The sequence below is a fragment of the Alligator mississippiensis genome, chromosome 6 (genome assembly GCF_030867095.1).
Source record: "Alligator mississippiensis isolate rAllMis1 chromosome 6, rAllMis1, whole genome shotgun sequence".
NCBI classification, from domain to species: domain Eukaryota; kingdom Metazoa; phylum Chordata; order Crocodylia; family Alligatoridae; genus Alligator; species Alligator mississippiensis.
The window spans coordinates 17,948,159-17,963,849 of record NC_081829.1 but is presented as its reverse complement, the minus strand read 5'-3'; the positions used below and the strand labels follow the sequence as shown (position 1 = coordinate 17,963,849).

The 15,691-nt window shown below is 45.8% G+C and overlaps 1 protein-coding gene across 1 annotated transcript in view; it reads left to right on the top strand.

Moving 5' to 3' along the window:
- Positions 1 to 8,568, top strand: part of PITX3 (paired like homeodomain 3) — a 34,013-nt gene extending 25,445 nt beyond the window's left edge. Inside the window, exons 3-4 of the mRNA XM_014605053.3 lie at positions 2,885 to 3,090; positions 6,519 to 8,568. Of these exons, the coding sequence (XP_014460539.1) occupies positions 2,885 to 3,090; positions 6,519 to 7,082 (770 nt within the window). The 3' untranslated portion in view covers positions 7,083 to 8,568. The remainder of the gene's footprint in view (positions 1 to 2,884; positions 3,091 to 6,518) is intronic.
- The last annotated feature ends 7,123 nt before the right edge of the window (positions 8,569 to 15,691 follow it).

Here is a 15,691-nt window from a genome sequence, read left to right as displayed (position 1 = left end):
ATCCCGCACTCCGCCCCGGCTGTGCAGTACCTACCCCTGCCCCATGCCTTAAAAACAAGAGAAAAATATAAAGGGGTACACGAGCTGAAACTTTGAGGCAGAAGGGGTACACTTGTTAAAAAAGGTTGAAAACCCCTGTACTAGCCAGTTGCCTGTCAGGAATGATGGGGGAGGGGAGGGCAGGCGGGGACAGAGTGCTGCCACCTACCACCCCACGCCGCCACCGCTTCTGGGGAACAGGGCTGGGGTGAGGGGCCAGGCCCCACTCTGTCCCTGCCATCATGGTGGCACTCTGCTGCACTGCCTCCTGTCCAAAATGCTCCAAGAGCATTACCGACAGACGGACTAAGCCCTTAATTATATTAGAATCATCTGATGCCTTCTAAACCCTTCATTCCACAGGTGTTAAAAACCCTCTCTCCTTTTAATGGTCTTGATGTCCCGCCAATCAGGCCATCCTTTGTTCTGCAATTCTGCTGTCCCTTAGCTGCCCTTGAAGCTCCAATTTCACAGCCCTGCAAATTGTTTTCAACTCATTCCAAGGAAATTATATTTTTATTCCATTTTAAACGGAATAATACAGCCTGAGGCTCCTAGCATATTAGTAAAGCTTCTAGTTTATTTTTAACTGGAGAAAAATATGTGATGTTTTATATGTGATGATGCATCACACCATCTGCCTTTTCAAAATTCTAGATTTGCCTATAGAGTCATTAGTGGGGATCCTAGTTTTCTCTGATTAAAAAAAAATCCCCAATTTTAAGATTAAAAAAAGTAACCCCAAATCTACATTTTTCCATGATTAAAATGAAACACCATAGTGTTTCGTTTTAGTTTTTCCCCAGAGTGTTGTTTCATTTTAATCATGGAAAAATGTGGATTTGGGGTTACTTTTTTAAATCTGAAAATTAGGGAATTTTTTTAAATCGGAGAAAACCAGGATCCCTGGTCATTAGTGAGCAATTAGAGAATAAGACGCCTTAAAAGAAAGAAGCTTCCTTTTGCCCTGAAGGAATGAAGTGTTGTCATTGCTCACAGGAGAAGATTTTTAATGTACAGTATGTTGCTTTTTTCTTCCCCATGTTCTGCTGCTCCCATGGAACGGTTACAATTCCCACAAATGATGCAAAGGTTGATTTTAAGTTACCTCTTGATAGAGATGATTTGATATTCCTGTTCTGTCCTGTTTCGCAAGGCATGCAGTTGCACTGACTGCAATGTAGGGCAGAGGCTGACTGCTGGAATCTTATCTTTGTTGGATTTCTCTACATCAGTGTCACTGAAGTGACTTCAGCATAGTGGAGAGAGATCTGGGTTAACTTTAAACTAGCTTACTTGGGTATCAGTAGCAGTCTAGCCACAGCAGCATGGTTGTTTAAGGCTTGTGCACTGGAAGATGTCTATGAAGATTACATTTTAACTCATGTTTCTGACCAGACTTCCTTACTAGACTTGACTGTGAATACTGGGGTTCAGTTCAACCGAAAGAATTGCTAGAGGGTCATTTCATAGTAAGAAAGATGGTAAGAAAAGGACGTGAACCATAAGGAGGGGATCCAGTGATGAGAAAAAAAATAGGCATGGGAACAACAGGCCATACTTTATGATGACAAAAGCTTAGAAGGGTTGAATGTCACTTTTATCACTTTACTGCCTCTTAAAAATGTCTGTGCCTAAAGAATCCAAATAAGACTTAATGGAGTGACCTTTGCTACTCACATGAATGGCTCCTTCTCCTTGTAGAAGGAGACTATTTGTAATCTCTGACTATGTGGCTTCCCTCTTCTCTCTGTTGGCTGCTATTCCCTAGAAATCCCTGCTAATGAAACTGTAGCATGCAAAGTCATGGTGAAGAAAATAGTTTAACCATATAAATGAAAAATATTTTTATATTGTGAATGTCATCTTTGTGTCCCAATGGTCATTACGTGCATTGTAAAAGCCTGGAAGACTAAAGGACTTAACTCCAGTTCTGTTTTCTCCTGCCCCTTAAACTACAACCATCATCCAAATATCTGAGTGCTTTCCAGAAATGGAATGAACCATGCAACTTACCTTACTTACTCTATTCTCAACCATTTTTTCTGCCTTTTGTGTACCTTTAAAGTGCAACTTCTTTTGGTTTGTCTAGCTGCAGAATTACAGTGGCTGAGCTAAAGGTGGGATTTTAGTTAGGTCAGTGCAAGAAGATGCAGGCATTTTAAAACCTATTTAGCCTGACATGTCAGTTTAACTTAAGTTTGTTAGGAACGGATTTAAACCAAACGGTAATGAACCACACTTAAATTGAAGCAAAAGTAAGGAGAATGTCTATGCAATGTTTTGTGTCAATTTATAAACGAGCTACAAAACCAGGGCATGTTGGGCATGGACAAGAGGGTTTTTGGATGCTTCTGTGCATCAAAGTGGAGGTTTATTGTGTGGCTGCAAGGCTGAGCCAGCGAGAGAAGAGAAACTCAGTCTCAGGGTGTAATGCCCAACACCATCCCTAGGCATGCATTTCTCCTGGATTTGTCTCCCTTAGTAAATTTACTCCATAATAAAGACCAGATCAGCTCACCCAGTGTAGGTCTTTGGTAGGTGCTATTACAGAGCTTAGCCACCAGGCAGCAGGTGAGCCAGGGGAGATGAACCTAGGTGAGCCGTCACTAGAGGTTCTGCATAGCGACTCTCAGGTAATAATGCAAGCTCACTACACGTTTTTCATGGCAAGGGGCCTGCACCTAGATTATGGGGACTGGGAAGATGGTGATATGGCATTAAGATGCACCGATGTCCTGGGAATCGGATGCAGAGGCCAGAAGCCTGCAGGTGCTTGTACCATAATGGTGAGAGGTGCCTCCTGGAAGAGCTATGACAGATTTCCTCCTTTTGCTTTTTGCAGACACAGAGAAGTCCCAGCAGAACCAGACTGATGACTCCAACCCTGAGGATGGCTCCTTGAAGAAGAAACAGCGAAGGCAGAGGACTCACTTTACCAGCCAGCAGCTCCAAGAACTGGAAGCCACCTTCCAGCGCAACCGCTACCCGGACATGAGCACCAGGGAGGAGATAGCAGTCTGGACCAATCTGACTGAGGCACGAGTCCGGGTATGGCCACTCCTCATCTTCCACTCCACGCACCCTCAACACAGCCAGAGCTTGGGGAACTGGATTGAAACTGGATCCCAGCTCTGCAGCCAGCCCCACGCCAGCCCACTAAAGGCTTTGCCAGATTCTGAGATAAACCCCCAGAATCTGCTCCTAGCACTCAGCAGGCCTCAGTCACCAGTTCACAGGAACAACTGCTCACTTCTGCAGGACTTCATGAGGGAGATCTCACCAAGGCTAAAAACATGGGGCGTCTTCTCCCACAAGCAGGAAGCTGCGCCTCCTCCATGCCAACATATTTCCCGGGGGAGGAGTAGTGAGGGAGGGAGGTTCCTCTGCTGCGCAGAGTCCAGGGCCCTTGGGGAAGAAACCCGGTGCCATAACACAATTCATGGAGTTCCTTCCTCTCACACGTGTAACGCTCTGTGCCTTGACTGCTGCCATTGCCCCTGTGATCTTCTCCCTCCCTTTCCCCATCCTCGCTGTCTACGCTTCTGTGCCATCTCTCCTCACCTCTAATTCCCCGTGCCTCTTCCCAGTCTCTTCCATATTGCCTCATAACTTCCCCTGCCTCACAACAGCTTTGCCCAACAGATGAGGTGTTCGCCTAGGATTCAAGAGGTCTATTCCCTATGCTATCACGTGCCTGTTGAGCGATCTTGGACGAGTCACTGCCTTTCTCTGTGCCTTCCTTCCTTGCCCCCTCCTTTATCATGTTGACTGAAATGGGAAGTTCTTTGCAGCAGAATTAATTCATTATATAGGGTCAGGACTCCAGTCTTGCGAGTGCCTTCTGGATGTTACTATAAATACAAGCTAACAGCATCCTTATCTCTCCCTCATCTCATCCCCTAGACCAGTAGTCAGCAACCATTCAAGTGACAGACCAGAATGACCCAGTTCAGGTCAGAGGCAGATCGGCAGGTGCTTGGACCCAGTCATCATTGCCACTTTTCAGTGCAATGACATGGGAAAGCAACTGCCAAAGCCCCATGTCTGTGGGACCGATCAAATGGCTCTGCAGGCTGGATCTTGCCTGTGGTCTATAGTTTGCTGACCGCTGCCCGAGTCTCTCTACACTGCCCGTATCCCAATTTCCCCAAGTGCCAGTTTCTGTCCTGTCCCTATTCTATCCTCTCCCCTTCTTTTTAATCCTTTCAGTTCTTTTTCTCAGTATTTTACTTTGGTCCAGGCTGCAGGTTTCTGTTTCCTGTCAGGATTTAGTTCTCAGAACACAAGGGCTCATTGCTAGCTCATGATTTTTGAATCTCAGGAGATTTTGGTTGTTTAAAGGAAATTCTTACGAATTTCTGGTGACTGTTTTTCCCCTCACAAAAGTTTTACCTTTCTCCAAAATGGCTCCCAGTTGCTGTGACTGTCAATAAGAGTGAAGTCATACATGCCTTAAGAAGATGGCTGACAAGCCTCTAAATTTTAGAGATGAAAAATGAGACTGCCTCAGCAAAGATGGATGCCATTGCCCTTTATTTCTAGTTTTGGCAGAAGCTAAGCTCTGAGGGGAAAGGGCAGCTGATTTGTCATGTTGTGAGGGTTAGGGAAATGTGGAGATCCTGGCAACGGGAGGGAATTAAGCAAGATACATTAGGACTTGGAGTAGGGAGAACAGGAGCAGATGATGGATTACAGGTGAGCAGGAAGGAAGGAGACAGACGGGTACAGGGGAAATCTGAGGTAGTGGTCAGGGAGAAGGTGCTGAGTAAGCAACTGTGACTAGAAAAAGACATTTCATTAGCACTGAGCATTCAGCAGGCGGAGCTGTAGAAGAGAGAGCAATCTACACTGATCATGGGGGGACGCCAGTGCTATACGCTAAGATGATAGAAATGATGATCCCTGAGCTAGATCCCTAAGCCCCTGAATTAGGACCCACTGAGCCCTCTTCAGGTCCACTCATACTGCAAAAGGGAGAGATTTTTGCAGGGCAGGAGATTATAGGGAAGTGCAGAAAGAAAAAAGAAGTGAAGTAGCTTCCAACCCTGGCTAAGGTAGGATTGACAGCTCCTCACAGCTTAGTTGATGTAACCCAATAAGTAGAGTTTACTGCAATCCTTGAGCAGGAAACCTACCTTTAAAACTGAATCTTCAGCCTATTATGATTCTACCCAAGTCTGAAATCTGCAGCTTCCCCTCACTCATGACAAGGCAATATTGTTGCTGTAATTCTTAAAGATCCAAACAAACAACAGCACAGGCCCCAAGCATAAGAACCCAGAAGGAAAACTAATTAGAAATGCATTAGAAACTGATCAGTTGCTTCACCATCCAAACTTGAGGAAAATGCCAAAAGTAAATTGCATTATTGCTTAAGCAAATCATATTTAAAACACAACAACATTTCCAGGCTTCCTAATCCAAGATATTATCATCAATCCAAGAAAAAAATATATAGCCTTTTTATTTTCACCTGGTTCCATTTATAGTTTTTAAAATCAACTTTTATATTCTTCAGGTTTATTATATCTTAGTCTTTATTTAATAATCTTTCACCCTTTTCTGATGAAGGCCAAAGTTAACAAAAAGCCCACAAACCAAGATGATTTTTTTAGATAAAAAAGACAAAAACAGATTTGCAGCCATACTCAAACCTGTACAGTCCTCAGACTGCTCCTCAGAGCACTTGCTCATAGCCTACAAAACCTAGCCAGTCACATGTTAAAGCTTTTCCTTCTGGTTTCCAATCACTAGACCAGTTTGGGGGGAAAAAGGCTAATTAATTGTATAATATTTTGCCCATGTAAACAACTGCTAGACTTGATATATGATGGGGAATGCACAGCAAGGCGGGCGACATGATTGCAAATAAAATCTTTCTATTAAATTGTGGTTCACGCCAGAGCAGAGTTTGAGGTTTTCTGACTTCCTGGGAATCTCCGCTGAAAATTTCCAGCTGGTTCTAGTAGATCTCTATTACAGTCAAAGAATCAGCACAAAACTTGAGAGCCCAGAAGGGGGCATTTTGAAGGAACCTGCTGAATTTTTCACTACTTTGGGGTGAATTCACTCTGTGGGGTATGTATAGAAACTGTAGAGGTGCATGACTAAATTTACACTGTAAATCATGATGGGACTCAAAAGATAGAAAGCACCTTACACAATGACAATGTCCATTTCAAGATTATCCCCTATATTGCAGACTCTGTTGTTTGGTTTTGGGGCTCCTATCCACTTTCATTGGAAGATCATTCCACCACCTAGCAGGACACCACTAAGCAACCTGCCCTGATATAGAATTAGCTTTTACTTTAATTAATTCTACTGAACAACTACCATTTACAACCCCTTCATTCATTTCACTCAATCCCCCTCCCAATGTCCTTGGATCGGTAAAGGAGGGATAAGGGATGAATAAGAAGGTTTCCCTGCCAATAATCACAGTGACCCCCTTCCCCTCTCTCCTTCCTTTGCAGGTCTGGTTTAAGAACCGCAGAGCCAAATGGAGGAAACGAGAAAGGAACCAACAGGCAGAACTTTGCAAGAACAGTTTTGGAGCCCAGTTCAATGGACTGATGCAGCCTTATGATGACATGTATTCTAGCTACTCATATAACAACTGGGCTACCAAGGGGCTTGCCACCAGTCCCTTGTCAGCCAAGAGCTTCCCCTTCTTCAACTCCATGAATGTCAGCCCCCTTTCCTCCCAGCCCATGTTCTCCCCACCCAGTTCCATTGCCTCCATGACCATGCCTTCCTCCATGGTCCCCTCAGCAGTGACTGGAGTACCTGGCTCCAGCCTCAACAACTTGGGAAACATCAACAACCTCAACAGCCCAAGCCTCAACTCTGCTGTTTCATCCAGTGCCTGTCCTTATGCCTCTACTGCCAGCCCCTACATGTACAGGGACACATGCAACTCCAGCCTGGCCAGCTTGAGGCTGAAGGCCAAGCAGCATGCTAACTTCACTTACCCAGCAGTGCAGACGGCAGCTTCCAACTTGAGCCCTTGCCAATATGCTGTGGACAGGCCTGTATGAAGGACTGCCCTCTCTGCCCATCGGGGACTTGACCTAAGCCTGACAAAAGAAGACCGTTTGCCCTAAAAAATGGGGTATGTCATGCAGGAGAGAGACAGGCAGACAGACCTATATGAAGACTTGTCTAACTATCGTATGGTGAATTTTGACCGTCTTTCCCCCCCCGGTAAAACAACCAAAACTGTCCATTGGAAACCCAGTTGGAAACATAGAAACCTATGACATGCAGTTTTCCTAACTCCTGGGCAGCAGGACTGAGCACATTTCAATTTAACCCCCAAGATCTGACACAGTTCTTCACTCCCTTCCCTTGGATCAAAAATTCCTCTTTAAAGCATAGGCAACCAGATGGTACAGCTCCAGGAGGCAGCCGGGGACTGAGGCAAAATAGCACAGCCACTCAGTGCTTGGTTGACCACACAAATGTGTGAGAGCTGTCTGATGTCATATAAAGGCATCTTTCCCACTTATTTATCATGTGGCCAATCCTGCACCCGGCAAGGAAGGCACTGGCTCAGTCAGCATACATTTTTATACTGCAAATATATGCATGGCCATTACAACTTGAAGCCCTTAGGGACTGGGAGTTGTAGGGAATGTAGACTGTGTGTGTGTTTATATTTTATATATATATATATATATATATATATATATATATATACACACACACACACATATACATACACACACACACACACACACACACAAATATATATATATATAAAATATACTTTTTTGTTTTATACATGGAACAATCTCTGAAGTAGACCTTAAGGATGAAAACCCAAGCATGTTCACCAAGGCAGAGCGTTCTGCCTGCCATGCTTTAGCGCATAAGTCATTTCCAGTCTGATAGGAATTCCTTTGCCAATGTACATCCAAAGAATTCCCCCTTCCCTTTCCCCCCGGCCCTTTTGCAACAAACCAACCCCCCTCTTGCACACCTTCCCCTCCTGCAATTCCACTTTGGAAAGAAAATAAAATGAAAGTTGGAGCAATCCCTTTCAGGATCATGTCTGTCTGGTTATTGAGAGCGCAAGCTGATAACATGGGGAAGAAACAGTAAAGCTGATAAAAGTGCAGTGCCCTATGCAGGCCCTGGTCTGAGACCCCTTCCCTTTTGCCCCTTGCTAGGGACTCTAAAAAACCCAATGAAGCTAAACACCAACAGCAGAGTCCAAAACATCTCTCCCAGGCTGTCTCTGTCATCAACTGGCTCCAACCCCTGCCCAGGTTCTTCCATGGAAAAGCTCCAGTTCCTTCTTAATCTCTAACAAAGGAAGAGTTACTTATACCTTCTGCCACTTCCCAGCATGCTATGCCCCTATATTACTCAGCATCCTCTGTAATTTTAACTCCAAGCAAGCCTCCTATTCTGCAGCGTATCTAGACTGATGGCAATACTGGAGCTGAGAATTTGCCTTAAAGGGCCAGCACTGCTGCATACAGTGAACAGAAGAAGAGCTCCCATCTCTTTGGTTGGTGCTGAGAAGAGGGTAGAGAAAATTCCCCCTTCGATCTCAGCTCTGGCTGATATAAAAGCTTTACTTCCTACTTTAATCTGCTTTGAATTTGCATATTCGCTAGGTCTCAGCAGGTTGTTTCTGAAACTTTATTTGCCCTCTGTCTAGCTTCTGTAGGTTCCCTTCTTGCCCGAATACCAGGCCCCACAAAACCAGGCTGAGCTCCACAGGTAAGTACTGGTGTTTGGGAAAAGCCCAGGATCAAATCGTCAGTGACTGGTATTCTCTTCCTTCTCAGTCCACAGGAGAAGGGACTCTATAAAGAAAACTTGGGGGAAAGAGGTATTTGAAATGGAAGGACTAGCTAGCTGTGTTACAGCATGTCAGCACCCAGACCAGATAGCCAACCACATGACACCAATGGCACACAACCAGCTTAGACGTGGCACCAAATTTAGTAACATGACCTCCAAAAAAGATATGCAGATGACAGAGACTAGGAGCTTGGTAAGTAAAGAAAATGACAGGTCACTGCGAGAGAGTGGTCTGGATGACCGAGTAAACTGAGCACAAGCAGCCAATATGGATTGCAGCACAACGTACTGTAAAGTTCTGGGGGCATAGGCAATCTGACCCTTGGAGCAGTTTCAAAAGGGAACTTCACAGCAGCTGTTATATTCCAACAGTTACCTGCGCACAAGCTAGGAGCAAAACAGCTCTAACTTTAACCTTGAACGAAGCACAAAGATTGAAGAATAAAGAACAAAAAGTGAAGGCCATACTGACAGGATGGGGACTCTATCCTGGGAAGTTATGACCCTGAAAAATACTTGGGGGACAGTTAATAGTGGGTAATCAGTGTGACACTAGCTAAATGGACCATTATCAACCTTAGATGATCTTAAGTCAGAGCAGGGAGGTTATATTACAACTGGGTTTGATACCAGTGTGACCGTTTCTGGAATAGCGTCCACAGTTTAAAATGGATGTAGATGTACTGGAGAGAGTCCAGAGAAGAGTCCTGAGAATGACCAGAGAACTTCATCTGCATCTGATAAGGTGAGCTGCAGCTCATGAAAGCTTATGCTACATATACACCTACTTTGGTTAGTTTGTAAGGTGCAAATCTACCCTGCTTTGCAAAGAACTGGAAGACAGGCTTTATAGCAGAAGATTCCAGAAATTCAGCTACTTTGCAGGATCTCAATACTAAATAATCCAAGGAAGTAAATAATGGGCCTTCCAATCTCGCAGAGAAGATATAACAGGGTCCTGTTGGCTGAAAGTTGGAGCTAGACGAATTCACAGTGGTGGTAAATAACCACTGGAACAAATTACCAGGGAAGAGCTGCACCAAAGTTCAAACAAGGATTAATTCAGGGAAGACCAATGACAGTGTTAGGCAGGAGGCCAGATGGGAGATCACAGGGGTCCTCTCTGCCCTTATAATCTACAAACATCAGCTGTGCATGGTAGCCCGGACTCCCTACTCTGTATTTAAACCCACATGAGTCAGTAGTGTCCCTAACAGCTGGCAAATCCTGGATTTATACCTGCATAAAGCAGATCATTCTCTAGACCTCTCATTATTTCTTATGACCCACGCTTCACACCAGTGACCACATCCAAACTCAGGACAGGTAGAAGCCTTTCCTTGAAACCCTTCCAGCATTAGAAGTTCCTCTGAAACTTGCTAATGTACCCATGATAGATTGAGTTACTGCTATTCTGATAAATTAGATTCCTCAAAAAAAGACCACACCAGCACTGCAAATGATACAGGCCTCTAAGGAGGCAGATGTCTCTTAGGAGCTTCCAGCTCTCCTGGATACTGCCTTATCCTGAACATGGGGGTTAACGCAACCTGTCACAGCTTTCTGACCCTTCCAAACTAACATTGTTACCAACCACATCACCAATCTATCTGCCAACCCTTCCTTGCACCCTCCCTAGTGAACAGAGTCACCAATTTTATGGCCACCAGGCAGGAGCAGATCCAGGAGAGCGTGGTGGTGTGATTGCACCCCTCTTTGTGCACTGCATGCATAGTAAGTTCTCTGAGGTCACTGACATGTCAGCTGCTGGAAGCTTGGGCTTGTGCCATGAGATCTGAGCTCACCAGCTGGTCTGTGCAAGATCTGGCTGGAGCCCCTGTTTTCACAGCTCAGGAGCAGCAATCCTTCCCTGCCTCCTTTTCTCAGCAGCCACTGTGAGCTAGTGAGAAAATGACATTCTGGATCAAACCTGCTGAGTTTCTATCTGTGGATGACAGAAACAGACCTGGGCAGGTCCCTCCCCATTTTCACCTTCCAGAGGTGGTTCTCTTGCAAACTTCTTCCTTTGCAGCTGTGGAAGGGGTTGGGACCTGTTCACAAACACTGTGATGTCTGCTTCAGCAGGTGTGGTCCTAGCTGCTTTCCTGCTGTCACAGGAAAATTGTGTGATGTGTCAGACTTGAAAAATTTGTACCACATCAGCAGAATGCAACTCCAGAGCACAGCAGGACCTGAGGCCAGGTGGTAGGCACAGTTCTAAAGAGAAGCAGGAGCCACACCTGTGGAAAAGCACAAACAGTACCTGGCACCCCATCCTGAGGCTGAACAAGAACCTTTCAGATGTGGTCCCATGTAGATTTGGAGCCATTGCAATAGGGCAGGCACTGGAACCTTCTAACTGCTGTGTATGAACAAGCTGAGAATGATTCACATGGAACAAAACTTCTCTAACTTTAATTCTGCTTCATTCAGGGTTAAAGCTGGAGTCATTTTGGATTCTCACATTACAGCACAACTCATAGCTGCTGCCCAGCTGAAACATTCCCCTTTTGAAAGGGTTCCTTCCATAGGCGAATCTAGCTATGGTAAAAATTGATCATGGGCATGAAAAGAGACTGTGGTCTACTTTCAGATGCCATGGCAGACTAGTGGCATCACACTGCTGCCATTGGCCAGACAATAAATCACGTTAGCTCTGCAGAACTTTTTTTAGTTCCCCAAAGCTCACAGGAAAATGGAGAGCTGCAAGTTAAGTAGAGTGTACCCTCCCAGGGAGACAGGGCACTTATAGATGTGCTCCGGGTTGTGGTGGGGGTCTTTAATTAGAGACCTGTGCTAATTAAAAGCACTTGAGTGTCACTTGTGCTGCCCCCTCCCCCCCCACCCCTGTGTTGAAAAAGTGGTGGTGGGGCACTTTGAACTAAAGCTTGTCAAGCAAGCTTTAGTTCAATGTGCCCCACTGCCATTTTTTCAACACCCCACCACCATTTTTCAGTGTAGGGATACTGATACACATGACACTGGAGGCTGCTGGAGTGTGTTAATTTCCACACTCCAGCAGACTCGATTAATCTGAAGCTTGCTAATGTACCCATGATAAATTAAGTTAATGCTATTCTGATAAATTGAACACACACTGGATTTACAACGTGTCAGAGCAGCCTCCCTGCATGTGTGTTAAGTGCCCAATATGAGCACGGGCATTCATTTGATCCTGGCCTCCTGTCACAAAGCAACACTCATGGTTTTCATCCGCTAAGGAAGTCCTGAGAGCAGCAACTACCCTGAGCCAAATTAAAGCTGTGGTTTCTTTCATAAAGTGAGAGGCCTTCTTTACCACTCTACCACTAGCAGAGACCCTGCCCATGCAACAGTCTCTCTGAAACCCCATGTCCAAAATTAACCTTAATGAGGCATGACCTTAGGCCCAACAGTCCCCAAATAAGGGTATCTTACTTACAGTCCCAAAGTAAGGGTACTTTTTTGAATCCTAAAGCAAGCCTACCAGGGGGTCTTCCCCAGCTCATTTGGTGGTAAACAAGTGGGTAGTTCTCCATCCAGTTCCTCTGTTCATACTCTAAAGACTTGACTGTTGCCTCCTTGGTTGACAGTTAAAGCCACAGACCAAATGGGCTATGGAGACCAATACCCTTCTCACCAGCAGCGGCTTTCCCAGAAGAGCAGGGAAGAGCTTGCATTAACGATGCTCACGCCTTCCCAGGGGTCGAGGTATTGAAGACTCCAAAGCTGTTCTGTGGGCAAGGAATGCTCTGCCACAGAGGGGAGCCTGCCACTCCACCACATGTGGAAAGAGGGCTGTGCCCCTAAGGGGATATGAAGTCACAGAGGGACACTAATGAGACTGAAGATAACAGGATCCCAGACAAGGAAAGGAAGGAGTATACATGTCTTCCAGCTAGATTAGTGGGGGAGAAAGAGCATCTCCTGTTGACATGTACCTGGTTGGAGGGCAGCTCCTAGGATGCAGGAGTTATCTGCTCCCCTGTGGCCAGCCCCCTCAGCTAAAGAGAAAGAAACCAGATACGTTCTTCTTACCCAAACCTGTCAGCCCACAGAGATTTTGCAGGACATACAGGTATCTGGTGCTGAGGACAATCGGGGTGGAAATAGTTACGCAGCATTGAATACAATGAAGAGAGCACTTGACAAACACATGGCCTTTTGAGAGCCTCTGATCGCCTGTAAGCACCACATATACCAGAGGTCCCCTCCTCACCAAAATGGACTTTAATAGCGGCCACAAATCCTTGGATCTGATCAGCCTTGGCTTTCCATACACGAGTTCAGTAGACTAGTCTCTGTCCAACAAAACACACACTCTACAGAGACAAGGTGGTGTTTTCCCTTCCCCAATGAGGGCAGCCAGGGCTGAGCTGCATCCCACCCCTCCTCTCCAAGCTATTAATTACTGTGCCTCTTTAAGGATTTCTGTGGGTGGTATCTTTTATTAGAACAACTTCATGGTAGGAATAGACTTGGGCGATTTTCCAATACCAAATACCCTTCCTCAGGTCGCTAAGAAAAAAAGGAGACAGTTTCAGCTACAGCAAATAAAATAATGCCTGTGTAAAACTCCAGTGCAAATAAAAATAAAATGTAAGGGACAGTCAGCTTGCTTTGTGCCCTTTATGATGCCTAGGTAGTGCCAACCCCACCTCTGGTTGGGGGAAGAGGGGGGTTGATATAAAAACAAGTACCATGGTGCCACCTCATGGTTGTTTCTCTGCAGGACAAGTTTCTTCTCCTTCCAGGCTTCTGAATCTCACCAAATCGTTCCCTGCCAGGAATTGTTCTCCAAATAAGTCAAAGCCCAAGACTGCTAGGCCTCCAGAGACTGACTAAAAACACTGCTATCTGGCAATCACCTCCACCAGGTCTCAGCCTCCTTCTTCACTGCATATTCCACCCTGTGTGTCAAGTCAGGACAATGCCAAGGGTTTAGACAGCTAATCCAGCAAAGGATGCAGGAACAAAACATTAGCAAAATACACATGGGCAGGGGGAAAATACCCAAGAGCTTCCCAGTGATTGATAGGTCAATCCCCAAGATTTGGGGTGCAGAGATGCCCCCTGAAGCCCAGGCAGGAGACTTCTACCTTGCCAGGCTCTTCAACTCACCAACATCAGTCACCTATCTGACTAAGGATAGGTTGGTGCCACCTCCAAGCATACTACCTTTTCCTTCAAGCATCTCTCTGAGCTCCCACCCTCCATTCACTGCCTGCTATAGCGAGCCTTCCCTTCTGCTCTTGCCATCTGAGACTTCCTTTTCTCCTCATCCTAGCATCACTCTACATCTATACTTTCTCCACTGGTGTTTTGCCCCCTCTACTTCCCTTCCTTGCAACATGCCTCCTCTGAGTTGTTCCTTCTCACTTCCACTCCTTCTCAGTCCCTCCCTGCCTCCCCTGCTGCTCCAGCAGGTGGCAGCTGGCCACACGGAAGTTTTGCCGGTATCATGTACCACCATGCCTTGTCTTCTGCCTGTCTTCAGACCAACATGGCTAACTACCTCTTTCTCTCTACAGTGAAAAATCTCTGCACAGCCAAAGCAGCAGTAAACTCCAGATGCCCAAGCAACAGTTCCCATCTAAGAGCTGCATCCAATTTGTGTTTCCTTTCCCAGTTGCCAAGAGAATAAAGACAGAAGCTCAGAATGGTCTTTTTTTAATCGGGGCCATTGGCAACTTTTGATCATACAACAGCAGTTTCTAAGGAGACATCCTTCTCCTGCCCTGACCTGAGTCCAATGACTGGAGCCTGCAGGGAAATGCTCTCCCCCTGCTGCGAGGAAGAACAGAGTGGAAGGGTTGTGCCAGCATAATAAGCAAAGCAATTTCTAGATATCCTGGCCTCTTCTTTGGGACTTCCACTCCACATGTGCTGCTGTTGCCCTTCTACTGGCACTTCACAAGGCTGGATTTGTTTGCTGAAAAGCAGAATCAAACTGAGAAGCCCCTGATCATTATTGACAGGCAGGAGCAATCAAAGCCTTTCCAAATGGCTGTAAACTAATGGCTTGATCTAATGTTCTGATAATTTATTTAATTGTAGAAAATTACAGGGCAGAGGGAGGTAAATTCTAATCAGTTTTGCCCATTAACCATTAAGTGCATGTGACAAATCACTAAGCAATGGCAGTGCAGGGAGACATACCTACAGGTAAAGGAGCTACGGACACATACATTTTGAAAGGGTGTCACTGGAATGGTTACCCTGGAGAACTCAATGTGGACCTCGTAAAGGAGGATCACTCAGCAAAATCTGAGCAGTCGCAAAGCTTCCTATCGTGCATGGATGACCTCTACCTGACTCAAGAAGTCTATGGGCCAACGAGAGGTAAAGCGCTGCTCGAACTGGTACTGGCTACTGGGGATGACCTAATCGGCGACCTAGTGATTGATGGGAAGCTGGATGACAGCGACCACGAGCTGATCACCTTCACCATCCACCATAAAGCTGGCAAGTCAGTCAGCAACACTGAAGTCCTTGACTTCAGGAAAGCCGACTTTGACAAGCTCAGGAGGCTTGTCAGTGAGGCCCTAAGGGACCACGACCCCAGGGAGAGGGGAGTCCAGGAAGACTGGTTGCTCCTCAAGGGAGTGATCCTCAATGCACAAGCTAATTCTATTCCATCTCGGACGAAAGGCAGCAAGAGGGCACAACAGCCCCCCTGGCTCTCCAGGGACCTAGCAGACCTCCTGAGGCTAAAAAGAAAGGCCTACAAAGGATGAAGGATGGGATTCACCTCCAAGGAGAAATATTCTGCACTGGTCTGGTCCTGCAGGGAGCAAACCAGGAAAGCCAAGACTACAACTGAACTCCAAATAGCTTCAAGCATCAAGGACAA